This window comes from Amphiura filiformis, chromosome 5 (genome assembly GCF_039555335.1).
Source record: "Amphiura filiformis chromosome 5, Afil_fr2py, whole genome shotgun sequence".
NCBI classification, from domain to species: Eukaryota; Metazoa; Echinodermata; class Ophiuroidea; order Amphilepidida; family Amphiuridae; genus Amphiura; species Amphiura filiformis.
The window spans coordinates 39,230,365-39,247,377 of record NC_092632.1 but is presented as its reverse complement, the minus strand read 5'-3'; the positions used below and the strand labels follow the sequence as shown (position 1 = coordinate 39,247,377).

The following is a 17,013-nucleotide window of genomic DNA, read 5'->3' as shown; positions in this document are numbered from 1 at the left end:
TCAAACCTGTGATCTGAAGACATCATGATAACAGCTTTAGCGGGGTTTGAAGGTGGGAGGATGTTTAGTCATAGATCACTAACATAAGGTACGCTGATGATACCACTCTAATATTTTGCAGGCTATGTAGCAACCGAGAATAGCTGAATAGCTTATTGGGCTATTCCAGAAAATAAGCGCACACCCCCTATAGAGGAGTTCGGATATCCAGACTTTTTCCATCCATCCAAGCTCCGGATATCCGGACTTTTCAAACAGAGGAGGATCAATTTGATCTTTTGAAGGCTAATAAAGAAAAGGGACCTTTGATTACTTGGGTTCAATGAATAACAACATCGGTGATAGCACAACTGAAATCAAGAGAACTGATGGCTATCGCAAGCCGGACTCCTGTGCAAGGAATGTCAAGCAATATGGAAAAGCCGAGGCTTATCCATTGCTCTCCATGTATACCTACTACCATGACTACGTGCATCATGGTGCAACGAGATGGTATACCATTATTCTCTTGTGAAGACCACAGCAGCGCTCCATAGTGCCACCTGACACACAGAGTGAGAACGGCATTTAATCTTTAAAAAAAGTTACATGAAGTGCAGCGCGATTTTCGACTTTAATGTTCTCTTATCAGAAGTTCATACCTATGCTTAAAATGTAGACATTTTGAAGTGTTCTGATAGGAATCATCCTTAAAATTTTAAAAGCGTCATTCTAATTTCCCCGCATGATATGCAAGTTTAATCCAATAAATGTCGGAAGCGATGAATAGAATCATATAGCTCCATTTAGTCTCAATTCACTTAATTCGAGGATAGGCAGTTCCACGCGATCGATGTGTATGGTTTATTTCAAATATGAAACAAGACTTTCCCTGTTATTCACTACATAACTTTTTCCGAGTATTCGCCGTAGAAGTAGTGATGTAACAGGATTAATAACCATAGCGATATGTAAAAACAATATTTGTTTGGCTGTTTTGCCCTGCACTATTCGCCGTAGAAGTGACGATGTAACAGGATTAACTACCATAGCAATTACAGATGAATACAATTTTTGAATATATCGCACTGCACTAGTACGTTCACGCGGTACCTCTGCATTAAACCACAGATGTCAAAGAACAGAGATAAAGATCTGGATCATATTTCTATAGAATATTCATGATGCTGATCACTCGCACCTGTAAGATTAGTATCTTTGAAAAGAGCTGTATTGTATTCAATCTATGATTGCATACATTCACAGGTGATGAGTGCAACCTGCTTGTAGTGCAGGGCATAGTAAAAAAAGCATAATAATTGAAGTTATAAGTCTTCAAAAGAGGTTGGGATTATCGATATCTGTGTGTGCAGTCCTTGTGTATCTCTTTATGCACTGTTGAATTACACAAATTAACTACTAATGAATTCACATAATCATAAGACAATCCTAGCAGTCATCTTAGTGAAACATAATTAACCTACATTCTTACCACTTGATCATCGAGGTGGTGATTTTTGCCCTTATGAGCTCTTATGAGAATATGTGGATTTAGAAATATGGAGTAGATCAATAGCTATATTGCTAACAAAATAATAACAGGTCCTGCGCCATGAGATGGGATACGGTACCTAATTTGGCGGAGGAGTAACACTTTTCCACTTTACGTGATGTTTATGATGTCGTATTTTCCATAATACTTGTCATACAATAATAAATTTGGTGTCATTTTAAAGAGTAATCTATATTCATTCCATAGCAATAAACATAATTGATTCATATTGTTTCAGTTTTAATTAGGATTAATTAATTAATGAATTGGCGATTGCGGTGGTGGCTAGGGAGCCGGTGGCTATAGGGAGCCATTTTCACACTTTAAAAGTTAATTTGAAAGATACGGGAAGGTCCATGGGTCATGAAAACACAATTTCTGGATTAACATACCCCAAAAACATATAATGAAATAAAAAGCTTTAAAATATGAAATTAACATCATTTTATTACAAATATATTTTTATAAATAAATAAATAAATAAATTTTGGATTTATAAAGCGCCTTTCTCCAGATCTTAGAGGACTCAAAGCGCTGTAATTTCGCGGCAATGGTGAATAATAACAATCAGATCGCATCAACTAGGTTGCTGCCGAACGGCGCACACCTATCCGCATTTAGATTGTAACATCCACCAATTATCTGTGCAGCTCCCCAAATTCCATTGGGTGAAGGAAGTTTTTTTGATAACCAAACAACTAATCACCGATTTTTGCGATACAGGAGGAAACCGGAGATCCCGGAGAAAACCTGCGAGAGCGAGCATGGAATCGGGATAAACCAAGTGCACATGAGTCCTTGGGCCGCGCCGGGGCTTGAACCCGGGACCTCAGTGGTGCAAAGCGAGGGAATTACCGCTGCGCTAACTCGCCCTCCCTTTTTGAGACCCCCCCTCCTGAAAATGGTATTTTGGCCAGCACCAGCTCATTTCTTGGCCATTTTCATTTAAAAGGTGTCAAAATGCTCAGAAAAACAAGCCTCATCAAGTAAGATGTTACTTAGCTGCAAGATGAAAGCCATTGTAATTTTCAAAATGTCCCATGTGTTACCGAAAGGGGCCCCAACTCATGGCGCAGGACCAACATTAATATAGGATGTAAAACGAAAATCCAGAGAGGGGTTGCAACAATCATAAATTGAAACAATATTATGTTCAGCATTTTGGATATTGTCAGGATTGCGCAGTTTAGGGTCATTCATAACACCGAAATTCCACCCAGCTCAGACAATGTCCTGGCACACAAATGACAGAATTTTTCTCACGTGTCCTATAATGTTCTAAAGCAGCAAGCGAAAAGGTGATGCTAGCATGGCTTGGGAAGTTGTGGCTTTCAAAAGACTGACTGCATTGATTGCCTTCAAACTTGTTACATTTTTATATGATTTCGCATACAATTGGTCGGTTTATTCAGAGATCCTAAATTAAAAGTTTAGGATATAAGTTAATCTCGTTAAATCTTTGTACAGCTAGAGCATCTCATTGCTCACAATTCGCCGTAGAGAAGTAGTTGTGTAGGATTATTTACCATAGCGATGTGTCACTATTCGCAGACGTATTTAAATGTGGGCCTATTGCCCGGCACTACACATTATAACAACTGTTTTCTGTACTTGCACCATAGATTGTCAAAAAGCGAGTTTATAGTGAGCCAGGTTATCCGGTATTTAGCGCATAATAGCGTATAAGTACTGCTAAATCAATAATGTTATTGCAGTATAAACTTTCCGTAGACCATGCCGGATGCCGTAGACAGCCACTAGTGCTGGGCGGGGAATTCAAACAGCCACGAGGTTTGTGCAGATCGCTATACGCGTTTTTCTGATTCAATGTTAGAGTTTCTATTAACTGTTTGCGTCAAGATAAAAATAATGTTTACTATGTAATATGCATTTGGGATTTTCACAGTGTAGATAGATATGGCTTTATGACGTATTGTGAAGGTATAGAAAATAAAATTATGTGTTAAGACAGGGATAGGTCGGATGTGTTGAAAATCGCATTCAATTTAGAGTCATCGCCACTAATATTGGCAATGAGATATTGTTTTTACTTCAAATCACATGAGAGGTATTATGACAATATCTGTGGGTTATTAAACTTCTTGATATTTTTATTATCAGTTTAATGATTCATGAATGTGATTCAATGTTTCGAGGAAAACACATGGTAAAAATCTCATTAAGTTAGTGTCCTTAGAAATGAGAATACACATTTAAGCCTATTAACATGATTAATATGGGCATGCTAGAAACTCTCTTGTAAAGTGCGCAAAATTTTCTTGCTAAAGAAAATAGTGCAAGTAGATATTTTAAGCAAGTTTAAGTATGTTTTTAATGAAGAGACATGGCTAAAGGTTTGATTTAACTTTAGATAACTTTTATGCGTTGAAAAGCTGTTAGCAATATATGAATACAATGTTTGAATATCACCCTGCGCTACAACGTTCACCTGGTATTCAAGCAATGATTGCAGTCATACACAGATGATGGGTGCAACCTGCTTGAAGTGCAGGGCGATATATTTAATAATTGTATTCATATATTGCTATGGCAATTAATCCTGTTACATCATCACTTCTGCGGCGAATTGGTTAATCAGTTATGAATTTCTTCAAATGGTCTGCAGTCAAAATGACAAATGTACACATGTACAAATGAAATCTCTTGTCTAATTTCATGTTATTTTTGTACTTATTGAAAGAAATATTAATGTTGAAGTCTAAAATAGATTTGAAGAGGTCATTCACCCCGTCTATAAGACAACCAATTGCGTACATCGCTTACTGTTCACAATGTGTCCATGCATTTGAGTCACGGATTAACAGAAACGCGGGCTTCTTTGCATGTAACTTGTTAGACACCAGTATTCTAATCATATTAATACTCCTTGTCGATCAAAGCAAAAAAAAATGAAATCTGGTATTAATTTTGCTATGAATATTATAGGCCAGTGACCTATATTGGAAGGCAAATCCGTATTATACGATCTTGTATTTTGTGCTTTAAGCCAATACTCTCATCTAAAAGATGTGTCCGCAGGATAAAAAGGGGTGATGACTGGAATAAATAGCTGGTTAGTAGGCCAGTGTACCACGGTGCCATTTCTTAGCCGAGAAAACATTTAAAGCCATTATTGGTGGTGTTTAAGACGTTCTGTTTTTCAAAATGTGTTTATATCGTTCCTGTAAACCCTGGGTAAATACACATGAACGCTCTGTCAACTTTTGAGCCGGATAGTAAGCCTTGGATGACACACCGATGGGCATTTAAGTTTCATGGTACCATTAGCAACTTGGGAAACAGTTTGTTTGTACGAATGGACTGGAACTGGACTAAGATGACAAGCAATTCACAAGACACATAATATCGTACACCGAATTATGGTATTATGGATGGAGGGAATTATGATAAAGCATGGAAATAAATAAAGCAACTATGGAGGTAGTTGCAACAGAGCGGATAACGGTTGTGCTGCAATTGTCGTCTGTTCAGGAGGACCATTATGATTAGTGATGAACCAGAAAAGAAGCCATTGAAGCTAAGTACAGAGATAATGACACGGCCGTGGTCATTATCTCTTCACTTAGCCTCAATGGCTTCCTTTTTGATTCATCGCCACGGCACCTCAAAGCATTTTCCATTGTAAGAAAAAATAACCATGTCCCTATAGAGAATTAAGCTGAATTCAACAATGAACTTGTACAAGAATTTACCAGGAGATTAAGGCTTTAACGTTAAGGAAAAGTCAAGTTAGTAAATTTGCAGTCCTTATCAAACTTAATTGCATATAAAGAATTAAATCTTCACAATCAAAACGTCCTGTCAGTGTCACAGGAATATAGCAGACGGGCTTGTTTCAAAAACAAGTCAATAGTAACAAGAGGGCGACAATGGAAACATCTATGCACCTTTTTACAGTCGTAATAAACTCCTGGACACGATCAGCTATACTTCCGCTCACAATCGGAAACCCTTAAGAAATCTATGCCCTCTTCTAAGTTTTCAAACACCACAACGCATCTAAAACAGCAGGAAATGCTTTAAGAAAACATAAATAAGAGTCCACTAATAAGTAACAAACATCTTGCCAGAGGAAATTCCTAAGAAAACTTTTTTTTTTAAATCTTGGACAGAGCTTTGCTGTGAGCCATGCCATGCCATCAATAACCTATAATATCCATGATTTTCTCAATGAAATGGTTGCAACTAACCTGTCATTTTGCTCACATGTTGTTTTGGTTTAAACATATTGTATCAGGTATTGTTAATATCTTCAGATGTAAGTTGTAGTTTTAATTATTTCCCTCCGAATCTGGCAAAATAATTTGTATTTTTATAAGTATTTTTTTATAATGTATACAATCTCACTTACTGATTATTTCAAAGTACGTATTCTATTAGTTTTTGCTATTGTTTTGCTTGATTTCTTTTCAGAATTTAAGAAGAATCACAATAGATCAAAAGGTTAATAACCAGAATTAATAAAAACAACTATAACAGTATAATTCTAGTACGTACGTCCACTTGGAGATATAGAGAAATTGGCAGAAACTGGACTGAGTCAGGACGTTTCAGCCCATATTACATTTATTTTAAAGCTGGCCTTCATCTGGACATCGCTTATCATGCTGATGAGACATAAAGTGTTAATAATAATAATAATAATAATAATAATAATAATAATAATAATAATAATAATAGCTTTATTTATACACGCTAAAAACATGTTCAATACAGTATTGTTCTTCCACATGTCCGTGTGGATATTAAAAATATTACTAACAAACACAAGTTAATTTAAAATATAATACATTAGTGTACATAGACTAAACTAAAATTAATACGATATTTTACTAAAAGACAAAATATATATAATAAATAAAATAGTAACCCTGCATTCTTCCTCATACAGTCACACTCTCACATGCACTCCTCTCTCACCCTCTCAACACACACCCTCCATACATCTTTCACAATAAAACGTTCATGATAATTTGCAGGCCCACTATTGCACAAAAACAGAAATTTCATATTAATATAAAATACTATAAAAGTAGCACCTATGTTCATCTTCATACAATCACACATATTCCCACCATGAAACAACATACACTCCACTCACCCCTCACTTACATACACGCACCCCCCAACTCACCAAGCATATTATTGTTAAACCCTTTCATCCCCTCAACACGCATCATCCATACCCAAGATCCATACATCATATACGATTTATATACAAATTAAATTTAACTTATTAAAACACATCATCAAGATCACTATTACATAAATAATACAGATATTGAGCAATATAAAATATACAAAATTATAAATTATTCACAAATATTAAGAAATAAGTTGTTTAAAATGTTTCACATTGCACATGCTTCTAGCATTGTCATCTATCGAGTTCCACAGTTGAGCACCTCAATAACTAAAGCTGCGCTTCTTATATTATTTGGCTTATCCATGATAAAAACATCTTTATTTCTGGTGTTATAACAAGTTTCTTTTTTAACAAATCTATTGCACAGATATTTTGGTGCTTGATTGTTAACAATTTTATGCATTGTAACTGCTTCGTTTATGTATAACTTTTCTTTAAGATTTTTCCAGTTTAAAACATTTAAAGCTTCTGTACTTGACTCATATCTACTTACACCTGTAATAATTTTTGCTGCTCTGTTTTGTAAGACTTGAAGTTTATTACTAAGGGTTTTGTTACATCTTCCCCAAACAACATTGCAATAGTCAAAGTGAGTGGCAGCAATGCTTTTATAAAGTAGACACTGATGGTGTTTGGGGATAAAATTTGCGGCTCTCCTTAGAAAATACAAACCAGTTAAAACTTTCTTTCTCACTTGGTCAATCTGATTGTTCCATAACAGTTTATCATCAACTTCAATGCCAAGGTGTTTACAATGATTAACCCTTTGAAGACGGGTTCCTTTTATGTTTACATTAAGATCATTGTTACATAAATTTGCAAGTTTTTGTGGAGTACCAATTAACATAAAATGGGTTTTGTCAACGTTAAGACTTAATTTGTTACTTGCAAGCCAGTTGTCAACATTATTTAAATCATTATTTAGTATTCTAACAATATCATTAACATCTTTTGAAGAATAATAAATTGCTGTATCGTCAGCATACATGCTCACCTTTACATTAACATATTTAGGCAGTTCATTAACATATAAAATAAACAATAGCGGCCCAAGTATCGAGCCTTGTGGAATTCCACAAGAACTTCTTTGGTCATTAGACTTTGACCCATTTACACCAGTTATATGAGATCTATCACTAAGGTAACTTCTGAACCAGTTGACAACATGATCATCCATACCAAAATTTGGCAATTTATCAATTAAAATATTGTGAATAGGAAGCAATTTTAGACTTCTACGCTACTCAATTTTAGTACACTCACCGGAGCGCTTTCACCGGGTCAACCGGCGTCTTCAGCGGATGTTATTGCTCTGAAGATTGTTGTTGCTAGTGATGTAGTACTAGGACACCTCCGATGACGTCACAGATGTTGATGACGTCAAACTTGAAGATGTTGTGCCGCCCCTTGGTTCCGGGGGTCAGGAGGTTGTCCCAGACGGGGTCGATGTCCAACCCTTTGTCACGGTTCAGTCTGGGTCTTTTAGTTCTAATATGGATGGCTTCCAAGACCCTACGAGGGAAGTCCTTAGACTCCCTCTCTAACACTTTAACGTTTTCCCAGTCAATCTGGTGCCCTTTGCTCCTGTCAATATGTTCCTTGATTGCTGACTTCGAACTGGCCGCTTTGGATTTATGTTCTGTTAGCCTCTTTTCGAGCTTGCGTCTGCAGATTCACCAATATATAAGGAGTCACAGTCTTTGCAAGGGATGCTATACACAACACCAGATTGTTTCTCTTGTTCAGTTTTGTCCTTTGGGGAGACAAGGGACCTACGTAGGGTATTCTGTGGTTTAAAGGATGTGCTGACACCAGCAGATTTAAAAGCCCTGCGTAACCGTTCCGAGAGGCCTTCCACGTATGGCAAGGTGACAAAGATGCCCTTTTTGCAGCTATCTTCGTCGCTGTCCTTATTTTGTTCTTTTGGTTTAGGACGCGCCCTGAACAATGTCCAGTCCTTGTAGCCACTCTCGTGTAGCACCTCCTTCACATGCCTTATCTCCTCCGATTTGTCGTCAGGATCAGTAACAACCGTCTCCGCTCTGTATAAAAGTGTTCTCACGACGCTCAGTTTATGCTCCAGCGGATGGTGTGAGCTAAAGTTCAAATACTGATCCGTGTGAGTAGGTTTGCGGTAAACTTGGATTTTCACAGATCCGTCTTGTTTCCGAGAGATGAGCGTATCGAGGAAAGCAAGTTGCCCGTCTCGCTCTTCCTCGCGCGTGAATTTGATATTAGGGTCCTGACTGTTTATGTGGTTCGTAAACCCCTCCACATGCGACGATTTAATTACGCAGAAGGTGTCATCCACATAACGATACCACGTACGCGGTTGGTGAGGAGCGGACGCTAAAGCAATGCGTTCAAAGTGTTCCATGTAAGCGTTCGCTGCCAACGGGCTACAAGGGCTGCCCATGGCACACCCATCTTTTTGCTGGTAATTTTGGCCCCTAAACACAAAATATGTTGTATTAAGGCAGAAGCTTAACAATTGGATAATATTGTCAACACTAAGGTTTTCAGCACTGTCTACTTGCCAACTGTTATCATTTTCCAGCAAATGTTTGATCACATTCAGGGTATCCTTGACTGGGATGGATGTAAACAGCGCAGTGACATCAAAGGATATCAGGGACTCATCCGCATGTACAACAAGATCCCTAACCTGATCAACAAAAGTCTGAGTGTTCTTTATATGATGCACTGTTTGGCCGAAAATATTGTGATTCACTGTGTCGAAAGCCTTTCTTAGAGCGTTGTATGAGCAGTTAAGAACATAGACATTGTTTGTCTGGGGTTAAGAATACGTTCGACACACTGTTGGTGGACCCGGACACCGTGCCGGCATCAAATAATAATATAGTACTTGAATTTTGTTTATTCAGAGGTAAGTTTTACCAGCAAAACGATGGGTTGCAATGTGAAGCCCCTGTATCCTCTGGTGGCTATAACGTATGGGATTTTATGAGAGAAAAGCATTGCCATCATCTCCTTACCCTCCACGATTCTGGCTTCGTTATGTCGATGACACATTCTGTGTGATAAAGAGCGCAAAAGTAGAAGAGTTCACTAAACATATTAATACGCAGGAGATTGACATTTCATTCACCAGGAAGGAAGAGGAAAACTGGTAACTTCTTTTCCTTGACACCTTCAGTTTAATCGTGCGGATTAACAGTCCGGGTACCAATTCGCATTGACCAATATTGCCTTTTGTGTCACACTCTGGAAAACAAATTAAGTGTGATTAGCTCGCTGTCACACAGAAGCGAAATAGTGATAGGCCCTTCAGACGGGCGGAAATACATGAAATAACGCATATCAAGCAGCAACTGTGTGGATATAAAGATTATAAAGAAAGAGAAATCCAGCACACAGGAAACTATGTCCGAGTCCATCAGCAGGGTTGTTACTATGTACACCCTATACATAATTTGAAGGTGCATCTGAGCGATAACATCTGAGCCTTTAAACTTCATCAGACATTGCATCGGTCAGACTTTTATTTCCCTGAAAGACATGGTTGAAATAGCCTGTTTAGCATGTAATGCCACTTATATACATCAGATAGTGTAGCGGTACGCTTGAAAAGAGGCTTCCTGAACATAAGTTTAAAGCTGCTGGCTCTGACCATCATATATATTTGGGGACCCGCATGGTATTCCATTAAACAATGTTACAGGACGGTATGCTTTACGATAACATGGTTAACAAAAACTTGAATACAAACTTTCAGGAGGTATATCACTGCACTGAATCCCGTTTATGACACTGGATCTTAAAGAAATACTTAAGTAAAATATTGGACAACACTGTAACAACACATCTGGTGTCACCTATCCAGGTACGTCTGTATCAGATATAATCAGAAGTCAGCTATCATCATGTTATTGTGGACAATATCATTCGTTGACACGAACTTAAACTGATGTTCTTTAGCTAGCTAAAAACACCCCGTTCTACTTAGTAACTTTTCCTTCCGTTGATTTTTTTTTCAGTTTGAAATGTGAATGACCTGGCCTAGTTTTGTTCAGTCAGATAGCACTTTAAGATTTTATCCAAGGGCTACTTAAGATATTCCCGTGCCCAGAAACAAACTTAGAATGGCAACAAATATCCTAATCTACCTATATGAAAGGTCACAGACCAGTGTTTGCGTCATTTTAACTGGAAAAGAAAGTAGTTCAATATCGAATTTTACTACTTCAAAAAATAAAATTGGTGCTTTTCTCCAGTGTAGTGGGTACATGCAGTAATCAGACCCTGCAGGATGGTCATTTCGTTTGAATAAAATACTAGTACTGCTTGATTAGTGAGAATGCGATTGGTGAAGTGGAGAAAAAAACGTGTTGTTGACACGTATCTGGACGCAGCTGAGCTGACGAATAGAGACTTGGGAACAAATCGGGGGACAAATTGGGTTACAACAAACGGGCATGAACTCCATAAGCTCTCGGATCTCACGTTTTATATATGACGCGATAGTGACTACTTTTGGGGTTGAATTAATTTCTTGAATAACTTTGAAATCGAGTTTGTATACTTTTACAGGATGTGATTATACAGAGTTATAATGCATTTGCTCTGTATAATACTATTAATAGCTCTGACTGAGTGATATTCAATAAATTTGTAATTTGAATGCAGGATGATTGTTTTATCATTCTGAAAATCTGAAGGGCTGGTAACTTGTTCGGATTGCTTAGCTTTGCTTTCATCGAAGTACCAAAGAACCTGACGAAAGCTCTGACTGATAGCTTTCATAAGAGCAAATGCGTTATCGAATATACGATTGCTTGATAATTTTGTATTTTTAATGCAGAATGATTGGTTTATCATTCTGAAAATCTGAGAAGTACCAAAGAACCTGACGAAATCGAAGGAATATTGCTGTTGTTCATGCTGTTGTTTTTCTACTTTGATTCTCTACTGTAGTATCTTTGGTTCTAAAATGAAAAGGATTAATATTTTGTAAGTCCATCTTTTCGTAGAGAAAAACAATTGATAGTTTTCACACATCATCTCTATATCACATACATATTCGTAATTTTGCTACCAATACTTCTGGTCAACAACCAGTGAACAATATTTAAAATCAAATAAGCTCCATTTAATACCGGACCGCAGGTAATACCGGACACCTGTTATATTTTTGGCAAAAACCGGCTTAAAGAAGGTAGACACTTAAAGTTGGTTTGTTAAGTGTTTAGAGACATCATTTGTGAGTCTAGAAATGTATCATTGGAGTCTATGCAGCAAACTGTTTGAAATTAATGCCAAATTGAAAAATAGTGAAATCGTCCAAAAAATGACGTCATTTATTTGGCCTGATATAAAATCAATTCGCTACTTGCAGGTTCCGCCATTATGCACTATGTGCGGGAGAGCCTCGAACTGGCAGCATACATGAATGGGAATTGAACTAGTCATAACGTTCTGTGTAAGGTTACATAATTCTTCCTTTCATGTATGCTGCCAGTTCGAGGCTCTCCCGCACATAGTGCATAATGGCGGAACCGTGCAAGTAGCGAATAGGCCCTAATGTCACATTTTATGATTGCAATCATTGCATATCCAAATACTCTGGTACTGAGGGTGCATTTGTCAATATTTATGATCGTTAGGGGATGGGTTAAGCTTATCAGTTTACAATTCATCCGAGGAGTGGCACTTTCCTGTTATCAATGATTATTTCAAATGACACCGAAAGGGTGCTGGTAATACCGGACACATGGCTAATTGTGTGCATTGTCAATGCGAAAACCTATACAATTAAGAAATTTGTATTTTCTTGTTAAGTTAGCATTTTACATTAAAAAAACATGTAACAGAAATATTTTAGCACAAAAGAATGATTTTCTGAAATTTTGTTTTTCACCATAGAGATTACACATGGGTCGGTATTACCTGCACATGCAGGTAATATCGGACACTTGGCGATGACATCATTTTGACGTCATAGCGTCCAAACAAACGTAAAAACAAGATAAGATTGCATGTTTTATTAATCTTACAGGACAGCTTGTTCATAATAACAATAACTTTTTGGCACATCTTCTTTTATTTTTATGCAAATTAGGTAACTGTCCTTAGTGGTCCGGTATTACCTGCATGTACCCTAGAACAGTTAATTAATGATACCGTTGACACGAAATGACACTCGAAATACTCAGCGATCTAGACTTACGGAGACCCGTGCGGACCACTGCATACGTCACGAAGGTGATCCGGATCCCCTAAAACTACGCACAATCATGACAATGTCGATGTCGTTGATCTACATGCATGCAGATTGAATTGGATCGCAAAATGTTGCATTTATATACCCGGTATCCATATTATATCATCAAGAGTAGATAACCTCTATGAAGATCTCACACGGATTGATTGCATCTTCACATTATTAACCTTTCAATGCGATATAACTCAATGAGACCTCTTCGTACGGGTGAAATTATTAGGCCCACTTTTCTATTTTTCAATTTCATCATTCGCTTCAGGACTCAAAAGGCTTATATCTCTCCTTTCGAGCAATTTCACGCATCCTTTTGAGGTTAAGCACCAGCTATCGCTATTTCTCCTCGCTTGTTAAGTCTGTAGCCTTCTGGCTATGCATCAAGTCTCTCCTAGAGCTCACTGTCCTCATTTTGTGCATGCGTTCGTCAAGAGAACGAGCTAGGGGTGTGTCGTAAGGAGGGAGGCTAGAAAAGACGGTAGAATAAGAGGGCCATATCCAAAGGCTATCATCCTTTTTATATCAGTTGAGTGCACGTATTTATCGGTAGTTGACCCTGCTGCTAGGTCCTGAATTGAATCGGCCTGGGCTTTCGACCGACAGAGCATCGACAGGCGGCGATAGCTAGAAAGTGGATTTACTTCAAGTTAATAATCTGATAATAGCCCCAAAAGATTACTCATTCAGTGGTTTGTCGCTAATTAATACCTCAAAGATGTTTTCATGTTGGCTAATTGCGATTAACATGATTAACATTCTTGAAATATTGGTTGCATGTAAACGGTTTTTTTATTATGTGTACATGGATAGTGTAATAACAAGGCAATTATGTAACCATTATCTTCTGACAATGGTGTAAATAACATAAACTGATTTAATGATTATTATTTATTAATAATTATAATATTAATAAGATTATTTTTGAGATATACTGCACTGAAGGCGTATGTTACGATTAGATGGATCTGCTTAGTACTTTAAGAATGTACAACTACATTACATGATATATATGTGCTTTTACTTTAGTTTTATAGCCATAAAGATCACTCTGCTGTTTTAGTTCCTGGACATCAATCGGAGCAATTCCCTTATACGCGACCATGCATGACCATTGGTTTGTCTTAGATCATGTCTACACATTAGATAAACGACTATCTAGACACTACCGGGACAGTTGGGACAGTCTTCTCCTTTTGAAATTGATTGTGAGCTGCGTGTTCAGGTATTACATGGGCCAACGGTTTAACATTCCCTCCGAAGGACGGACTCATCTCAACTTTCATTTACCCAATTCTATTTATATGTACCATGGAAAGAATGGAATTTAATTTAGCCCCGTATAATTGTTTTGGATACTTACTCGTATTATAGGACATTTGGCATGTACTCGTTGCTGAAACTAAGTCAATCTTTGTGGGAATACTCCGGCCAACCGCGTACCGCCCCATCTTTTAGGTACGTCCGCATTACAACACAGCATTATGTAATGTTAATATTATAAAAGGCAATGTCTGTGCTGTCGACATGTCGAGATATTAAAATGGAAGCCACTAAATAGCTTTACATACGCTTCTTGGTGTACATAGACTTATGCTGTTACGATTTCTTAAGTTGACTCCCCTATCAATCTGCAACCATCAAACGCGTGCCGTAAGCCGCGGATTCTGGTTACGGCACATATACCACTTTTTTTTTACCAGCCCTTATATTTAAAACAGCCGTGATTGGACAAAAGTTTACAGCCCATTTCACGTCATGCTACTAACCGTCAACAGACACACACGAAAGTTGCCAGTTGGTTTTCTGACACTGAGAAAAATGCCAGATGCCTTGTAACATGGCAACTGATAATTTAAAGGAGAGTGGTTGGATCAAAAACTGTGATTAGCATACGCCATATAGGCCTATGACTGAAACGGCCTCATTTCACTGAGGAAAAATTGAGAGATCGCACTTTTCTGCAAAAATCGCAACAAAACAGGCTGAATTCAGACTAAATGGCAGCCCACAATAAACATACGTTTTAAACGTTATATTTTGGGTTTTGGTTTACGTAAAAAACGTTTTAATAACATTAAATGTCGGGTTATAAAAAGGTCATGAAAACGTTTTTAAAACGTTTTGTATGAAAACACACTGCAACAACATTTTTAAAATGTTTTCAAAAATATTGTTGTAAGCTATTTTTTGCAAACAATTTTTTGCCAAATATTTTGTCAACACTTAAATAACTTTATGTAAAAATGTTTGCAGCAGGTTATCAAAAACTTGTTTTTTAATGTTATGACAATGTATATATACCCTTTATTATATAACCCGACATTTAAACGTTTTCTGACAACCTTTTATAACCTCTTGCGAAGGATGTCAAAAACGTTTTTTATTTGCTGGGAGATAACTTTGAACAAAAGTGCGCTCAATTGTCTGAAATCGCCTAAAATGCCTTAAAAAAGTGCCAGATGCTCCCGCAAATACTGCTTATCAGTGAAAATCCTGCATTTTTTTAGTTCTTCCAATTTTCACTAATTAAATATGCAAATTACATAATTAATATGCATACAATTTGAGTTGAAGTAGTTTTTGTGTATTTCATTATATACCTGTTACCAAGATAGGAATTTCTATGATCTTCCCACAAAAAAAATTGTCAATTACACAATAATCTTTTTTATTCCTAACAAGCAAATGCTTTTCCCAATTAATCCACAAAGTACTTTTAAAAGTGGGCTTTTTTAAGGTGGTTGACCTTAAGTCGGAACTTCAACCAAATTATTGCATCGAACTTTACGCACTTTTTTACTATTTTTGGAAGCAAAATCATCTCATTAAAAAGAAATTTCCGATGAACAAAAAGGCAAATCATTTCGCAGAAGGCTTCCTACCGCGTAGCTAAATGAGATAGTGTCGTTCTTTCAACATGCTCAACAAAAGATTTACCAATAAATTCGCAAATACAAAAGGAATACCAGTGTTTTCGGGATGAGACTAAGGGGCATAATATAATTTGTATTAAATAATTCGGGGTCAAATAGAGTCAACCAAAAAACCTATTAATTTTGTCCTGACGTCCGATTACGGATAGACTGCCTGACTGCATGACTTGGCAACTTCGATCACTACAATACGCACATATGTCTTCAACAACAGAAAACTTAAGGAATATGGGCCGGTTTCTCATGGGCAGGCTTCCTAAGCCATCAGGCTTAAGCCCAATTAGTTCTATATACCAGTGCTTACAATTTCACACCATACATCACCTAGAAAGATGTATCAATAAAAGGGATCCACATTGGTAGGGCTAGCCTACTGGCTTTAGGAAGACTAGCCAAGCTTCAAGAAATCGGACCAATGTGTCTTGCCTGAACGTTGGCTACCATGAACTACTGTCTATTACGTCATATGAAATCAGTTTAGTTTGGAGACGCTTTCGTCATGTTCAGTAAGACAAGGTCACGTCGCAAGATATCTCCAATTTTGAGAGTGATTTCTCCATTAAAGAAATGTAGGAATTAAAGACGTATCATTTGAAGCTGGTTTTGAGGTGCTTTTCACTTAAACTTTGGAGCTCGGCACTTGTGATGCATCGTAAATCCTGAACACATCGTAAGACCCAGATCAATTGCAAATCTTCTAAATTTGTACGATGGGTCAAATGAGCTGCAATGCGTCGTAAATGTTCGTGAAATGCAACTACTAATGTTCCATACTAATAAACTATTATGCACTCCATTCTAGTTTGATTACTCTCAAAAAATTGCCTGATTGAATTCTCAATTCAATCTGCCAAGAAGTAGTTCAAAAGATAAACTTTTCGGAATAATAAACTTTTCGGAATAATTTTGGAATACCCTGCGCACTAGTATAACCCTAATCCTATAACCCACCCTGATTATAACCCTAATTATAACCCTAACCCTAACACACAGGGTATGTACCAGAATTATATCAAATTTTAAATCTTTTGCTGTTCCGAATTAATGACACTTGAAATCATTTTCGACTGTATATTTAGTCGGGTGATTTGATTTTTTTTTCAATCAAAAGGAGTGATTCTTTTTCCGTCCCGAATTAGGGACAAAT

General features: G+C 37.2%; 1 protein-coding gene across 1 annotated transcript; it reads right to left on the bottom strand.

Moving 5' to 3' along the window:
- Nucleotides 1-474: 474 nt before the first annotated feature.
- On the bottom strand, nt 475-9,075 carry LOC140152179 (uncharacterized). The gene is made up of 2 exons (XM_072174480.1): nt 8,475-9,075; nt 475-542 (listed from the first exon to the last, which is right to left on the bottom strand). The coding sequence occupies exons 1-2, from the start codon at nt 9,073-9,075 to the stop codon at nt 475-477; spliced, it is 669 nt and encodes a 222-aa protein (XP_072030581.1).
- Between the last annotated feature and the right edge of the window lie 7,938 nt (nt 9,076-17,013).